The sequence below is a fragment of the Mustelus asterias genome, chromosome 16 (genome assembly GCF_964213995.1).
Source record: "Mustelus asterias chromosome 16, sMusAst1.hap1.1, whole genome shotgun sequence".
NCBI classification, from domain to species: Eukaryota; Metazoa; Chordata; class Chondrichthyes; order Carcharhiniformes; family Triakidae; genus Mustelus; species Mustelus asterias.
The window spans coordinates 53136601-53155123 of NC_135816.1; the positions used below are offsets into that span (position 1 = coordinate 53136601).

Consider the following 18523-nt stretch of genomic DNA (forward strand, 5'->3'; position numbering starts at 1 on the left):
GTCTCAGCTTGGATCAAATCCACTTTGTCACTGGTAAACCTGGCAGGGAACCGACTGCTATTTCCCGCTCGAGACACTCAGGCCTGGATTTTCATCCTCGAGGTTGAGTAGCAGGAGTCGGAAAATTCCTGCTTCAGTTTTGCCTTCCATGGAAGAAAGTGCCTGTTCAGTGTGTGTGTATCTATGTGTGTGTGTGGGGTGAGGAGGGGGTGGGGGGGGGGCGGGATGGTGGCGGGGGGTGACGGTGGTGGAGTGGGTCTGGACTGCAAGTCAGGTCATTTGACCCAGGAAAAATGTTCGGAGGTAGCCCAGAAGCTGTTGAAGGTCGAGGCAGGCTCTTTCAAAGGCTCGCCTTGGTACTGATGGAACTTTGCCTCAATTAAAATGAAAATAGAAAGACCCTCCAGCTCTTGCCCCTTACACTCCCTCAACACCCATCCTGCCCCCCACACAAGCTCCCAACCACGCACCATTATGTATTCTTGGCTGAGAGCCCAGATATCCATGAGAGTACTATAATATCTGAGCTCCAAAGAAAACATGCTTGACTGACAGCTCTGCCTTCTGATCTATGCTGTCAATTTCACAACCTTTATTTACACAAGAGAGAGGTTTTAAGTACTTGTAGTTTCAGCTATTGAGTCATTACAGGGTTAAGATGATTGTCATTTTTATTGAGCTGTAGTAAAAACCAGGGTTTTTATGGTAGTGGAAAGTTGTCAATGAATGGCAGTTTGTTTAAAGCTTTTTTTTTACACAACCTATTGTCACTAATAAGGCTCATTGCTTCTATACAGAGTATAGGCGATGAGTGAGCATGGAAGTGCCAAAACTTGACGTGAGGATTGCGGGGGGGGGGGGGGGGGGGGGGGGGGGTTGGTGGTGGAATGAGGGACCATAGGAGCTGCTGTGAGGTGATGTTTGGGTGGGGACATAGATTGGCATTGGGGACATGAGGATAATCTTTTGAACTTACTTTCCAGAAAACCTGGGAATTGTGTCAATCGGGACCCGTCATCAATTTTAAAGGGTTCCTGAGTCAGCCAGACATGATGAAAATCCAGGTCCAAGTAACAATTATAGATGGGCCCCAAAGATAGCATCAGAACCCGACATGCATCTTAAACGCACCCAATTAACTATCAACAGGATTCCTTGGTCCCTGCACAAGATAAAGTCAGACATATTGTTAGGTATTTCATCATATGACTATCTACCTTCAAATATCTCTTTTTCTTACAACTCATATTTTATAATGACGTGGAGATGCTGGTGTTGGACTGGGGTGGACAAGATGAGAGGTCACATGGCACCAGGTTATAGTCCAACAGGTTTACTTGAAATCACAAGCTTTCAGAGCGCTGCTCCTTCATCAGGTGAAGTGGAGGGAGGCGCGCGGGCACAGAATATACAGATGGTGTGACGATAGCCTGAGTATCGTGTTGTGTGACCTCTCATATTTTATAATGGACAAACTAAATTGTCCCATGATTTTTTTCTGCTATATTGCTGGCAGCAATGTGAAGGGAATCCAGGACAATCCTCAAAGAATGGCAACATTAGATTAAGAGAACAGGTGAAAATTTGCAACATCTGTGTCACTGGTGGGTTCACCTCAGCATAGTGACCTGGGCAATTTTAATTGCCCATCCGCCTTGCCCCTGCTGGGCACCCTCAGAGTATAAGCTGGTGAAAAAAATGAAGTAAGAAGTCTCACAACACCAGGTTAAAGTCAAACAGGTTTATTCGGCAGCACTCGCTTTCGGAGTCTCAAGTCCTTCATCAGGTGAGTGAGGACTTGTGTTCATCTGTAAGGAGAGAAAAGAGCTGATGTTTCGAGTCCAGATGACCCTTTGTCAAAGCTGCTTTGACAAAGGGTCATCTGGACTCGAAATGTCAGTTTTTTTCTCTCCTTACAACAGATGCTGCCGAACCTGCTGAGATTTTCCAGCATTTTCTCTTTTGGTTTCAGTATGCATCATGGCATCTGTATTATTTTTTTGTTAACATTTTCCATCCATTATCTGTATTTGTTTTATTTTAATTGTATCTAACATTTGCCACTACTGGGAATATTATAAGATACAAAAGTAATTCAGACAATATTAAAACGCTTAATCTTCATGAGGCTTTGTCAGTCTGGGTAATACAATAAAAACTAAATGCTGCAGAGCATATAAATTCCATGAAAGATTGTTCACCCTTAGGCGTTTTAAGATCTTTCATATTTACCTGTTACTTGTTGGGATATTTTTATTTGCAAGTCTCAAAAGCAAAATATTCTTAAATAGATATTTCTAAAGCAGACTGGCATATTAATGTTCATTAAAAGCTGTATGTTATTCTTTCACCCTTCACATCATTGCCACATAAACATCAGTAATCCCAACCTAAGATTATAAGTAAAGTGTTTGGTTCTATGACTATCAGCAGTACAATAGGCATTGATATGCATTACATAAGAGCAACTCAGTGGTACATATCTATTACGGGGTTCATGATGGTTTTCTTGTTGTATTTAAAACTATCATTCCCCTCAATCAGCCAGATAAAGTCATGGAGTGGTTTCAAGATGATTTTTATTAAAGACTATAACTATAGGACTCTAATTTAAGTCATTCAGACCAGTTAGAGTGAAAAATTCAGAAATACATAAGCAATTATAGTTTCAACTTCGATTACAAGTAATTAACAATACAAATAAAAGTATAGGAATTATCTCTATCCACTCAGTTATTGATTAAGGTTACATCATGCATACATAAGGGTATAATGTCCAATTAAAACTTGTGCATATTATATCATCAAGAAATTATAGCTATATCTCTGACCAATGGGATATCAACCTCCCTTCCCATTGTCCCTTGTTCTAATGAGCCGCAGCTGTACATCGTTCAACTAAATCATCTTTGGCTCTTATCTGGGTTTACTTTAATCAAGACCTGTTGTTTGCACATAGCTTTCCCTGTGTGACTGAGGTTCAGCTTGCAGCTTACGTGATTTTTAAACTTGTGTGACTATTAACCCTTTCAATAATTATTGTTTGTCCCTCTTCCCTCACAGAGAAAGCATCTGGTTCTTGTTTGATGTATTTCCCTTACCATGCTACTCCTTAATAAACCCACCCTCACCAACATAAAAAAATGAAGCTTTTTGCATGCACATGTCTATAAATCTGCTCATCTCCCAACTCTACAACATTGGCAATCCATGATTTGACTAACTTCATTTTTTTCCAGGAATATAACAATAGGAGTTACACATCAATATAAACGTAAATATTCAAAGCAATGCAGAAGCTAATGAAGCTTCTATTTTTGGAAAGTTTAGACGGTGTTTTTCATAGTCTGTTCCTAACTGGCATTTATTTGTTTTGTTTCAGCAGTACCCTATCAGCAGAACTCATACAGCCTGGGAGGTGTGCCCACAAGCATCCGATGCTACAGATGTGGAGGAGTATGCAAAGGAGAGGTGGTGCGGGTCCATAATAACCACTTTCATGTCAAATGCTTTACCTGCCAAGGTAAGCGCTTCATGCACTTTCTAATATCTTGTAAAACAGATCTAAAGCTTTTACTCATTCTTAAAAATAAAACTGTTTTATCTCCAGTTCATTTGGAAGAAACTCATTTAAGTTAAAACATGCTTTATTTTGCAGTGACCCTCTGGCTGGTCAAAAACTTGTGGTCATTCCTATACAATCTGTGTAATTCCAATGGAAATGCTGCTGGATAGCTTGATGTTAGATCAGATAGGATAAGTTCCAGACTTGCTTGAGAGTTCCTTACTGCTTTATCGGAGGCAGAGCCTTCACCCAGCTCACGTGATGCCAGTGGTGTAGGAGAGGACAGGGCAGATATGAAGTTCGAAGGCAGAAACCGTAGGATTCAGCCACATTCAGAAAGAAAGAGAACCACAAAATGTACTGTTAAAACATCGATCTCTTTCAGACTCTCTTCACTCCTTCTGTCGGTACATGTGTATTTTGTAGCTTCAAGTGGACAAAACGCACAATGCAATTTTCAAAATGCAACAAGCCTCCGCTTCTTAATAAATGAGAGATATAGCGGGCAAAATCTTACCAAGAAATGGCAGAGTGTTGGTTCTCACAAGAAAAAGTGTGTCTTTCAGAGAAACACGCCAATTTTCTCTCCAGATCTCACCATGCTCTGCTAAAAAAAAACAGATGGGCATGTTTCACGCCATAATGTAACAGGGTCAGAGACTCAACACAACAGCAAAGCCCAGCTGCCTGAAATCGGGGCGCCATGTTTAAAAGTTCAATCAAACCAAACAATAACCGCATCCCCCCCCCTCCCCCCCCCGACCACAGAGGTCTCACGGTTGCCCCTCTGCCCCCCACTCCCCAACTCGATCTGAGCCAGCAATGCTCACCCCACTCCCCAACTCGATCAGAGCCAGCATTAACCCCCAACAGTCAGTGACGTCCCCCACTGTCCTTCCCTGGAACATCGGACCCTCTCGCCAACCACCCCAGCCATTTTGCTCCCAATCATCACCACAAAGAAATGAATCCCCCTTCCCACAATGAGGCTCCCACTGGGGTCGGCCCCTGGCATTGCCCCATGGCACTGGTTGGCACTGCTAGTTTGACATGGGCATGGTGCCAACCTGGCAGTGCCAACTCTACCAAGAGGCTGTGCCGGGGGCATTGCCAGGGCAGTACCTGGATATGTCCCTCTCCTCGGGGGAACTTGTTCTAAACCATGACATCATGTCAGTGCGGTTTGAAAATATGGTGAGGGCTGAATATCTGCCCAGGAGATGTTTAATAATATGCAAATATGTTAAAATAAATGTAAATTACATCGCCGGCGAGGGGCCGCGAAAGTCCGAAATCATGAGTTTGCTGGTGAGATTCGCCAGTGGGTTTCGCCGGATCTTGAACCCTCGCCAGCATTCCTGCGGATGGTGAACAGGGGCTCACGATCACCCCCAGCATGTTTCAAAGGTTTTTTCTAACTGTTTTAAACAATAAACTTTAGCATAACTTGAATATTCACTTCCATCAGTAACACTATTGTAACTTTTCTATTAATTTAATAATGTGCCCGTCATGTACAATGAGATGAAAGACTTGTTTACCAGCTGTAAACAATTCACTTTCCAACATAATCACTTAAGTATGGTGGGTGTTTTCCCTCATGAGTAGGAATTTGTCTAACATCAGTTGTGGACTCATTTAACTCAGGTTCTTCATCTGAGATGTCGATTTTGGAATCAGATTTAATGCTAATGCCCAGTATTTTCAGCACTTTGAAGAAATGACACGCTTTGTGCGATGGATTGCGAACCTCATATACCAGTGATCGCTGATCCTTTTGTTAGTCCCAATGAATGGTTGGATGTCATAAGGAGTTGTTTGCTTTTCAACATAACCATCACATTTCACAAGCACTTTATCTCCTGGCTTTAGTGGTGTAGCTCTAAATTTGAGGTCTTACTTTGCATTACCTTTAATTTAATCCTCCTATTCTCTAGAACATTCACACACATGTTAATCATTAGCTCCATGGGATAGGTCAGGAAGACGTTTGCACAGAGGACGTGCAAAGATGGATGCAGATGGAGGTTTTACAGTAGTTGATGGAGGAGTCATTCTGTAATCGCAAAGAAAGCAGCCCGATTCTTGCTTCCACTTCTTGCTGTCAGCTGTAGCTGCACCTATCACTTTTTCAATTTCTTGACTTCTCCATTAGTGCTGGGCTAACAAGATGTGATTTTTCAATCATTGAAACCTGGATGGTTCACAAATGTACTAAACTCATTGCTGTTGAATGTGGCAATCTTAAAGTTTGCTGAATGTTTTGAGTTCTACGATTTTGAATTGATGCTCCCGTATCTATGAGAGCATCAGCATCTGAGCAGTCATTGGTCACCATTGCACACGGTTGATTGCTGCATCCAAAAGAGAGAGCACAGAAGTATTTTCAGGTTCTTCTGTTTCTACATTGGCTACACTCTCTTTCCCTTTTGCTGTGATAAGTGTGTAACACCCTTCTATTGTGTTGGTCTTCGTAGTTGCTTTTGCCAATGAGTGACAAATACAAGCAAAGTGGTTGAGTTTTCCACAAACTTCAAACTGTTTGCCAGGAGCAGGAGATGCTCTCCGGTGTGGATAAGCACGGCTAAGGTGGAAACATACTTTAGACAAGTGGTAGCTTTGTTTGTAAGACTGCAATTGTTGCTTTGCAGGTGATTTCCTGGCATGTGAGAATGAGCAGTGTTCATAAGAGTTGAACTTGGAGTGTGGTAGTTACTCTTGGCAGCCTCAATGTCAGTCAATCTGGACTATGAAAGTGATAGTGATCGCACTAACACCAACAGCTTTCTGTCTTTCTCAAACGTTTTTCGAAGTAGTTGACTGGAGAGTTAACCATACAAAGAAAAAGAGCTGTCCAAGACAGAAAGGGGTATGCAAAAGGGGATGGGAAAATGCTCCTGAATACTTCACCAAACAAACTTTTAGATATAGAGAGGAAAGTAATTTTCCTGCATGAGTAATGAAAATCAACTCAACATTACCCAGTATTTCACCCACTTTGAAAGTCCTCCACATCATAAGTATCTTTAGAAGTTTGTTTCATTTGGATGTGTCAATTAGCTGTTCATTGGCTGTTGGGTGGCACGGTGGCACAGTGCCAGGGACCCGGGTTCCATTTCGGCCTCGCGTCACTGTTCGTGTGGAGTTTGCACATTCTTCCTGTGTCTGTGTGGGTTTCTTCTGGGTGCTCTGGTTTCCTCCCACAGTCCAAAGATGTGCAGGTTAGGTGCATTGGCCATGCTAAATTGATCTTGTGTCAGAGGATTAGCGGGGTAAATATGTGGGGTTATGGGAATAGGGCCTGGGTGGGATTGTGGTTGGTGCAGACTCGATGGACTGAATGGCCTCCTTCTGCACTGTAGGGATTCTATGATCATTTGCTTGTCTGTAAAATCAGAATTGTTTTCACTCTTGACTGATTCTTATTCAAATTGTAAATTAAGCCACTTTTCTGTAAAATACAATCTTGAGTCGACCAAATCCACCCTTGTATGTCATACCTTGGGTGACTTTATCCAGATCCTTAGTTTATACTTCTGTTAACAATATTAAAGTTAATTTATGACTGGAATTATTCAGACATATGTTAATGGAGTGTTGCAAAGTTACATAAGGGAACTTATATCCTTATAAGGTCCCTTCTAATCGCCCCTCAATCACACAACAAGCAAGGTAGTACTGGATTAGAAACAAAGTAAATAAATGCTGATGTGATCCTGTCATTCAATTTGATAGGACTTCCACATTTCTGGGTCTCTTTGCTTCTCACCAATGCCTTCACTCCCTCCTGCTGCCTCATTAATCATTGGGCTAAAGTAACTGGAAACAAGATGATTCCAAGCAAACACACAGTTTCAGGATCTCCATCTGTTGTTACCATCCTCAAGGGGCATCATTAGTTCTTTTCTTTCTCTGTCTTATCTCAAACTAGATATACTGGATCCCAGAGGAGAGATTGTTGTAGGATGATGAATTGAAATCATCACCCATTATGAATGTGCTGTCTAAGATCGAGTAACGATAATAAAAGTCATGTCGTGCATTTCTTATTTATCTTCATTTCAGCCTTCTGAAGCATTGCAACTGGGGCGAAGTATTTGAGAAAAACTTGAGGACAAAAAGTTATATTTGTTAAGTAAATTTTCCTCCTGTAAAATGCATATGAATTAACTTTTAATCCTGCATTGATAAATGAGATGAACGATCTGTGATTCAGTGGTTGAACATTTAAAAGCCCCCCCTCCTCAGTCAGAGGTGTCAGATCTCAAATGTTAAATTGAGGTCCATTTTCCCTCCCAAGTGGATGTAACAGCCCATAATTCTCAGAACAGCATGTAAGTTTTCCAAGCGTACTTGTCAATATTTATCCCTCATCCACCACAAAAGAATCTGAGGCATGGTTTTCTGGCCCTTCTTGCCGATGGGATCTTCTGATCCCACCAAGTTGACCCCCGTGGCAGGTTCCCCAGCAGCAGGATGACTGAGCCATGCAAAATGCCGTAGACTTCGGCAGGACTGGAAGATCCCACCAGCAGCCAATGGTGAGCCACCTCGCCATGGGAAAACCTGCAGCAGGGTGGTCAGATAATCCTAGCCCTTGTTGTTTACCTCATTGTGGATTGTTGTGTGCCTTTACTTTATTGACAGTGGAGATATTTATTTTGGCCTCAGCTTGTTTGCAGTAATTACCACGGCAACTCTACCAATCAGAGTCCATTTGCCAACTAGGCAGCATCCTCTTTTCATTGCATAGAGTCATAGAGGTTTACAGCATAGAAACAGGTCCTTTGGACCAACTTGTCCATGCTGCCCTTTTTTTTAGCCACTAAGCTAGTCCCATTTGCCCTTTATGCACATTTGGCTCATATCCCTCTATACCCATCCTACCCATGTAACTGCCTAAATGCTTTTTAAAAGAGAAAATCATACCCGCCTCTACTACCTCTGGCAACTTGTTCTAGACTCTCGCTACCCTCTGTGAGAAAAAAGTGCACCTCTGAACCCTTTTGTATCTCTCCCCTCTGACCTTGAAGCTGTGCCCTCTAGTTTTAGATTCCCCTACCTTTGGGAAAAGATGTTGACTATCTAACTAATCTATGGCCCTCATTATTTTATAGACCTCTATACGATCACCCCTAAGTCTCCTATGCTCCAGGGAAAAGCGTCCCAGCCTATCCAGCCTCTCCTTATAACTCAAACCATCAAGTCACGGTAGCATGCTAGTAAATCCTTTCTGCACTCTTTCTAGTTTAATAATATCCTTTCTATAATAGGGTGACCAGAACTGTACACAGTATTCCAAGTGTGGCCTTACCAATGTCTTGTACAACTTCATTAAGACATCCCAACTCCTGTATTCAAGTTCTGACCAATGAAACCAAGCATGCCAAATGCCTTCTTCATCACTCTGACCATCTGTGACCCCACTTTCAAGAAGCCAAGAACTTGTACTCCTAGATCTCTTTGTTCTCTAACTCTCCCCAATATCCTATCATTAACTGAGTAATTCCTGCCCTGGTTTGATCTAAAATGCAAGATCTCGCATTTATCTAAATTAAACTCCATCTGCCATTCATTAGCCCACTGGCCCAATTGGTCAAGGTCCCGTTGCAATCCTAGATAACCTTCTCCACTATCCACTATGCCACCAATCTTGGTGTCATCTGCAAACTTACTAACCATGCCTGCTAAATTCTCATCCAAATCATTGATATAAATATCAGATAGCAGTGGACCCAGCACTGATCCCTGAGGCACACCGCTGGTTACAGCCCTCCGGTTTGAAAAATCAACCTTCTACAACCACCCTCTGTCTTTTGTCATCAAGCCAATTTTGTGTCCATTTGGCTACCTCACCCTGGATCCTGTGAGATATAACCTTATACAACAACCTACCATGCAGTACCTTGTCGAAGGCCTTGCTAAAGTCTATGAAGACAACATAAACTGCATTGACCTCATCTACCTTCTTGGTTACACCTTCAAAAAATTCAATCAAATTTTTGAGGCATGATTTTCCACTCACAAAGCCATGCTGACTGTCCCTAATCAGTCCTTGCCTCTCTAAACAAAGTGCAGTATAAATTGTTCCCTTTTAGAATTGTTCTTCTTGCATCTAGCCTATTGAGTGCAAGATGAAAAGTATCAACAGTATGTCTCTTTTTCAGCAATGCGCAAGCTCTAAACAACTAAACGGTCATGTCATAGAATTAGAATTCCTACACTGCAGAATGAGGCCATTCAGCCCAACAAGCCTGCCCCGACAATAATCCCACCCAGGCCTGAATACCCCTGACACAAAGGGGCAATTTAGCAAACGTGCAAATTCCACACAGACAGTCACTCGAGGCGGGGAATCGAACCCAGATCCCTGGCACTGTGAGTCAGCAGTGCTAACCACTGTGCCACCGTGTCACCCAGTATTTTTCTTATTTTTCTATTTATACCAAGTAAGATCATTACGGCACAGTTGCACAGTGGTTAACACTGCTGCCTCACAACGCTCGGGACCCAGGCTCGTTTCCAGCCTTAGGTGACTGCCTGTATGGAGTTTGTACATTCTCCCCCTGTCTGCATGGGTTTCCTCTGGGTGCTCTGGTTTCCTCCCATAGGCCAAAGATGTGCAAGTTGGGTTGGCCATGCTATATTGCCCCTTAGTATCCAAAGATGTGCAGGTTAGGTGGATTACTCACGGTAAATGCACAGGGTTACGGGGACTGGGGGGTGGACCTGGGTTGGATACTCTTTCACAGAGTCAGCGCAGACTCAATGGGTCAAATGGTCCACTTGTGCACTCTGGGGATTCTATGGATTTCTAAATGATATCCACTAGGACAATGTTTGTGGGCTTTGACTCAAAATTTTTATTGAAAAGGTGCCTTCAGAATAAGATTACCGCACATTGAATTTGGTAACATGATTTTCATGAAAATTATCATTTTATTGCACAAGCATTATCTTTCTGAGTGAGAATATGGTGAAATCACTGCAAAGTTGTTTCTCCATGTAAAAGAACAAAGGCAGTACCCATTTATGATTAGAACAAAGCCTTTCTTTCCACACAAGTGGTCACATCCCAATTAAAATAAAAACATGAATCATACTATTTTGCTTTCTCAAGGTCAGCGATACATAGTAAATAGTCTGAACATATTTAATCTTGTATTGTCATATCTAATTCTACCAGAAAAAATGTACTTCCATATGGATGCTTATCATTGTGTTCTCCAGTGTTGACTATATTTGGGAGTATTGAGTTGTTTAATAAAAGCAAAAAGACGACCCTGAAACAAGTGGAACACAACTCAACACAAATCATAGTTATTTCCCAGGAAGAGGCAAGAGGTGTGTGCCAATGTGTGAGCAAGTGCGGGCAGGTAGCAGAGACCCAGACTTGCGTGTTACCAAATGCTGCATTTGTAGAATTAAATTGCATCCAGTTAATGCTGCATAGATGTTTTCTTTTGGATTAGCTGTAGACTTGATAGGCAAAAGCAGAAAATGGTTCAGACAGTATCCAAAAAATGAAAAAAAGTGACATAATGGCCAGAATTCTCCCAAAGAAATTCTAAATTTAAAAAACATTCGCGTGAAAACTGGAGCAAATCACACTTTTTTTTTCAGTGGGAGTTTCAAAATGAATCTCCCACACCTTGTGCACTGCAGAGAGCACCAGCGTGATTGACTCCAGAATTCAGTCGGCGGGGCCTATCCCCACCCGGGAGGCTGGCAGCATAGCGCTGAGTGTCAGTGCCGAGATTGGATCATGCGCAGTGTTCCTAGACTGCCGGCCTCCTGTTTGCTGGGCAGCTCGATCGCTGGCCAGCCCCGTAACCCCCGTGACGCTGCACCTCTGACCCGTGGCCTGATGTCTCCCGTGGCCCGATGTCTCCCATGGCCCGAGCGCTGGCCCCCCGACCATGTCTGTCCCCGTCTCCATCCCCCCCCCCGCAGCCCCGATCTCCCGCACCTCCCTCCCCCACTGGCAGTCCTAACCCCCCCTCCCGCCCCCCTATGGCATCTCCAACCCCCCCAGCAGGCTGACTTCCGCCCCCCCCCCCCCCCCCCAACCACCCCAATGGCCAGCCCCGATCGCTGGTCTCCCTCCCTCCCCACCCAATCGGCAGTGCCAAGGCTTCCCCTGGGCATTGGCTCTTTGCTGTTTGGGCAGTGCCAGGGCACAGGCTGGCACTAATGCCAGTGCCCAAGGGGCACCATGCCCCCCTCGTCCCCCGACCCTCTGGGGGGGCCCTGATTGCCACCCCCCTTCACTCCAGTGGGGTCAGGCCACTAGCTCCCCAAAAGTGGGGAGCTATAGTAATTCCCGCTGAAATGAACCACACTGGCGGGGGGAGAGCGGGGGGGAAGATTCTAGCAGGCCCGGAGACGTCAGTCCCAGGCCCACTAATCACATTTAAAATATATGGTAATATTAATTACCATAATTTATGCACCTCCCCACCAATTTCCGGCACGGATGTGATGTCGCAGGAAATCAGGCGCTGGGATGGCCAGAGTGGATCCAGCACATCGGGCACCACTGGAATCTTCCGGCCTGATGCGCAAAAATTTAATGCAGCAGGATGGGAGAATCACCCCTATTATGTATGAGTGGGCACCCTTCGTTACAAAGATTACTCGTGGCATACAACACAGCAACAGACCATTCAACCCAGCCATTCCATGGCAGCATTCATGCTACACTTCAGTCTTTCCTCATCTAACACGATTGGCCTCACCTTAAATGCATTTTTTCTATTTGCTTCAACCACTGCTGTGTAATAACAAGAACCACATTCTCACCTCTCTCTGGGTAAAGAGGTTTATTTTGAATTCTCTGTTTGATTCCTTGGTGATTATCTTATACTTTTCTCCTCAAGTGGAAACATTGGGCCCGATTTTTAATCTGGGTAAATGAATGGGTTTTCAGCAGGTTAAAATTCCTCCAATTTTTTGTGTCTATCCAAACTATTTGTAATTTTAAAAACTGATAACTTCTCACACCTCAGCATTCTCTTTTGAGGTGTAAGGCATCCCAGCCTGTTCCTCTTTTCTGATAGATACATCCCCCCATTTTTGGTACAATTCATGTAAATCCTTATATCGCCTCCCCAATGCCTCTTCGTTTTGTACACATATCTCCATGGATGATCTAGCTGATCATAACTTATTATTCTTCAATTCTATTCATCTAAAAATTAACCCCAGCGCTTGGTTTGCTATTTTTATGGCCTTGTTTACCTGTGTAATGATCGGTAGTGATTTGAGTATTTGTACTCCCAGATCCCTTTGTTCCTTAATCCCATTTAGATTCTTACTTTTCTTGCCAAATTGTAATATCTCACATTTTATCTATGTTGAAATTCATTAGCCAATTAAATGCCCATTAAGTAATTCTGTGACAATTGGGGGGGGGGGGGGGGGTCATGGAAAATCCCACACACATTCTCATAAAAATAATTGAAAACAAAAACCTGCCACATCCAATTCTGAAGAGTGGTGGACAATTAAACAACTGACAGGAGGAGGATGCAGCACAAATATCCCCATCCTCAGTGATGGGGGAGCCCAACACACCAGTGCAAATGGCGAGGTCAAAGCATTTTACAACCATCTTCAGCCACACATGCTGAGTGGATGATCCATCTCGGCTTCCTCTTGAGGTCACCAGCATCACAGGTACCAGTCTTCAGACAATTCAATTCACTCTATGTGATACCAAAAAATGGCTGAAGGCTCTGGATACTTAAAGAGCTATAGGCCCTGACAACTCATCCTGGCCGACAGATATTTCATCCCCATGATTTTTTGATGTATATTATATTGAAATACTAAGTTGCGATTTTTTGCAAATCATGAAAATTTAATTCTGCCCAACAACTGAAAACACAAATATTTCACACGACTGACCCAAAGGGATTGTTTCAAATTTGGCTGGGTTGAGCTCTTTATCACAAGCTACAGATAAGCACTTCACCCTTTAGCAAATGGAAGCTGTCAAGGCTTGGAAAGACAATTGGAAATGTTGGGAGTGCAAATTGGAAACAGTGGCAATCAATAGTCGCAGAGGCAATTTGACTGGGTCCATCTTATTGTTATACGCTGTCCGTTACATGAACCTATTGAACATGTTGTGAAGCAGGTACTAGAAATCTGAAATAAATGCTGGAGAAGAACTCAGCAGGTTTGGCAGCATCTGAGTTAACATTTCAGGTCTGTGACATTTCATCAAACCCAAAATCATAACCAGAGTTCTGATCGCTGATGGGTGAAGAATTGTTTGGGAAGAGGATGGGGGGGCAGGGACTGGGGCTGGTGATGCAATGAGCAACATGAGAGGTTAGTGGTGCGGTGGGTACAAATTGTCATAGAAACATAGAAACATAGAAAAGCTACAGCACAAAACAGGCCCTTCGGCCCCACAAGTTGTGCCGAACATATCCCTACCTTTTAGGCCTACCTATAACCCTCCATCCTATTAAGTCCCATGTACTCATCCAGGAGTCTCTTAAAAGACCCTATTGAGTTTGCCTCCACCACCACTGACGGCAGCCGATTCCACTCGCCCACCACCCTCTGTGTGAAAAACTTCCCCCTAACATTTCCCCTGTACCTACACCCCAGCACCTTAAACCTGTGTCTTCCCATAGCAGCCATTTCCACCCTGGGAAAAAGCCTCTGAGAGTCCACCCGATCTATGCCTCTCAACAACTTATATACCTCTATCAGGTCTCCTCTCATCCTACATCTCTCCAAGGAGAAAAGACCGAGCTCCCTCAGCCTATCCTCATAAGGCATGCCACTCAATCCAGGCAACATCCTTGTAAGTCTCCTCTGCACCCTTTCAATCTTTTCCACATCCTTCCTGTAATGAGGTGACCAGAACTGAGCACAGTACTCCAAGTGGGGTCTGACGAGGGTCTTATATAGCTGCATCATTATCCCGGACTCCTAAACTCAATCCCTCGATTGATAAAGGCCAGCACACCATACGTCTTCTTAACCACCTCCTCCACCTGCGGGGCCGATTTTAGAGTCCTATGGACCCGGGCCCCAAGGTCCTTCTGATCCTCTACAGTACTAAGAGTCTTTCCCTTTATATTGTACTCTTTCATCCCATTTGACCTGCCAAAATGGACCACTACACATTTATCTGGGTTGAAGTCCATCAGCCGCTTCTCCGCCCAGTCTTGCATCCTATCAATGTCCCTCTGTAACTTCTGACATCCCTCCAGACTATCCACAACCCCACCAACCTTCGTGTCGTCGGCAAACTTACCAACCCATCCCTCCACTTCCTCATCCAGGTCATTTATGAAAATGACAAACAGCAAGGGTCCCAGAACAGATCCCTGGGGCACACCACTGGTGACCGACCTCCATTTAGAAAAAGACCCATCTATATCCACTCTCTGCCTCTTTTGGTCAAGCCAGTTCTGGATCCACAGGGCAGCAGCCCCTTGGATCCCATGCCCTCTCACTTTTTCTAGAAGCCTTGCATGGGGGACCTTATCGAACGCCTTGCTAAAATCCATGTAAACCACATCTACCGCTTTCCCTTCGTCAATGTGTTTAGTCACATTTTCGAAGAACTCCACCAGGCTCGTAAGGCACGATCTGCCTTTGACAAAGCCATGCTGAGTATTCTTGAGCATACTAAACCTCTCTAAATGCTCATAAATCTTGTCCATCAGGATCTTCTCCATCAGTTTACCAACCACTGAGGTTAGACTCACCGGTCGGTAATTTCCTGGGCTATCCCTATTCCCCTTCTTGAAAATAGGAACCAAATCCGCAATCCTCATGTTGATTGATTGATTGATTTATTGTTGTCACATGTATTGGGTGAAAAGTATTGTTTCTTGCGATTATACAAAACATACCATTCATAGGGGAGAAGGAAAGGATAGGGTGCAGAATATAATGCTGCAATTACTGATAGGGTCAAGAGAAAGATCAGCTTTAATATGTAATAGGACCATTCAAAACCTGATAGCAGCAGGGAAGAAGCAGTTCTTGAGTCAGTTTCACTGCCCTTGACAATCTCGCGTTCAAAAATGGGCCTAAATACATGTATGACCTGGGAGCACTGCTGAAATGTGATTGAAGCATTGTGGAGAACCAGCCAACATTTTCTGCAGCAATTACTTTGCCTTATAATATCATAATAATGTAAGCCAAAAATAAATCTCGATGTTGGCATATGCACAGGACAGATCTGACCACTTGTGGTAGCTAAACGTTGTGTTTCATTCCCATCACCCTAAGGTTGGCTCTCGGGCTGCTGTTAACTTCATAATCTCATATTAACAAGCTCCACCATTTCTTCCTTCATTTCATTTTATTTGAGAATTTTATTCTTTAGTGCAATAGAACTAGACAAGCTTCTTTCTCAGAAATTAAAGCTGCAGAATCATCAGAATTATTACAGGAGCAGACAATCAGAGCATTCTATCATAATCACATTTCTCGACTCTTTTCCCCTTCAATTATCATAAAGATCCTTCTTTAACTCTTTATTGAATTCATTCTTAAATTTTATTATTAGCTACACTTCAATATTCATTTGCGGTAAAGTGTGTTATATTTAATAGCTCTTGCGTGACAGGAATGCTTTTTAATTTCTTCACGTAATTCAATTCTGATCCTGAATTATACCCTCTATTCAATCATTCATGGAACAGTAGAAATAATCTTTCACCATGTGTGTTCTCAAAGCCATTCATAATTTCGAATACATGTCAACTCCCTTCGTTCTTGGGCGTTCTGCTCCCGTGAAATCTTGCAAAGGGTGAAATTATGAACAGTGAACTAGTGCACGCACAGGGATGGTGCATGCGCGATGCACATTTTCTACATGGGAAAGGTGAGAGCTCAACAGTTTAACATGAGATTCTATATTGCGGATAAACAAAGTTTTAGAACTGCAAACTGCGATTTGTGCATAAACATTCACACAAGTAAACAAATTCACAATACAGAGGGTCACGAATGATGGGAGTTGACTGTATCACTGTTCATTCTTCACTGCTGATGTTAAGATAGCACTAGCTTTTTAAACAAAAACAGAAAATGCTGGAAAATCTCAGCAGGCTTGACAGCATCTGTGGAGAGAGAATAGAGCCAATGTTTTGAGCCTGGATGACCCTTCATCAGAGCCCAGACTCGAAACGTTGGCTCCATTCTCTCTCCACAGATGCTGTCAGATCTGCTGAAATTTTACAGCATTTTCTGTTTTTGTTTCAGATGCCAGCATCTGCAGTATTTTACTTATATATTGGCTTTTTAAATCTCTTTATAACTAAATCCTCTCATCTTGCATCATGCTGATGAATCTACCTTGATTTTTTTCCATAAATATTCTTTCTCTAATGGGATGAAAATAATTCCAACTGTGGCCTGACCAATGTCTCATACAGATTCATCATCATCTCCTTGCTTTTGTACTCAGTAGTCTTATATGTAAAACACAGCATTTGTCTTCTTTACAGGTTCAGCCTTATTTACAAATGAGCCTTAAATGCCAAAGAATCCCAGTATCGATCTAGTTCTGAAATGCAGCAAAACATAAATGTAGCAAAGACATGAATCCTGAATATCATGATGCTGAATGATTTTTCTCAAGATTTGGCTTCCACATTGATTTACATTTGGATTCAGGCCAAAGCATTATGTTTTTAGACAAAGACATTTACTGGTGTTTAATGTTTGAACCATGCCTCTCCCAGCCACACAAGAATCATACTAGGATGATGAAATCATAGCTAGAAAACCAGCACCTGAGTTGTTCTAGGCGGAGATCTAATTTATAGAGGTCATGTCAGATTTGGATTTTCCTAAAGTGTATGCAGTTAATTGTGCTGAAGGTTTATATATGACGTGACTTCCATTTATCTTTAACATACCAGGTGTCTAACATCTCCTTAGCCATTACATCACCGGGGGAATTTTACTATTCCTGTTAGCCTTCAAACTAAATTAGGGGTCCCTCTTTAGCATGCCTAAGTTCTTCATTTATTCTCTGTTCATGCAGTGATTAAGGAATGGTTTGCATTGTCCACTGTTCATTCTGGCGGGATCTTCTGGCCCTACCAATGGTGAACTGCCGCCGCAGTGTTCCCGGCAGCGTGAACAAAGAACAAAGAAAATTACAGCACAGGAACAGGCCCTTCGGCTCTCCAAGCCTTCACCGACCATGCTGCCCGACTGAACTAAAACCCCCTACTCTTCCGGGGACCATATCCCTCCACTCCCAGATGGGGGGTGTGGGGTGGAGTCAATGGGAAATCCCATTGATAGAGGCGGGAACAGAAGATCCTGCCTCTATCCGGTGAATGGCGGATTGTCTCCCGCCACGAGAAACACACTGCAGGGAGTTCAGAGATTCCCACCCAAAGTCAATTAGTTATCGAGTCACACAGCTAAAGTGATAAAAAGTTACACGCACCTTGCAGATGAAGGAAGACTCAACAGCTACTGGAGGCTGAAATACGGCTGTAAAAGGAGCATTTTTTCCCCTCTGCACCAAATTCCCACCTGAAACAAACTTTCAACTTCACACTCAATCTCCGTCACACACAGGCATGGTCTCCTCTCTGTGTGTCCTTTCTCAATATTGCAATGATCTGTCTAACTGTCAGAATACATCGGTGACAACATTATAAATGCCCCGAGGCCTCGGAGCCTGATGGTAAACTTTAAATCCTAAACTGTAAGGTAATTACTGCTGTCAGGAAAATGAAGATTGAAAGTACTTCAACACCGACTGATACAAAACTAGACACAGGGACAGAAAACATAGAACATAGAACAGTACAGCACAGTACAGGCCCTTCGGCCCACGATGTTGTGCCGAACCTTTTCCGAAACCAAGATCAAGCTATCCCACTCCCTATCATTCTAGTGTGCTCCATGTGCCTGTCCAATAACCGCTTGAAAGTTCCTAAAGTGTCTGACTCC

General features: G+C 43.2%; 1 protein-coding gene across 1 annotated transcript in view; it reads left to right on the forward strand.

Annotated features, from left to right (window-relative positions):
* The window catches only part of ablim3 (actin binding LIM protein family, member 3), a 276638-nt gene that overhangs the window by 64971 nt on the left and 193144 nt on the right, over positions 1-18523 (forward strand). Inside the window, exon 2 of the mRNA XM_078231125.1 lies at positions 3383-3523. Coding sequence (XP_078087251.1) covers positions 3383-3523 — 141 coding nt within the window. The remainder of the gene's footprint in view (positions 1-3382; positions 3524-18523) is intronic.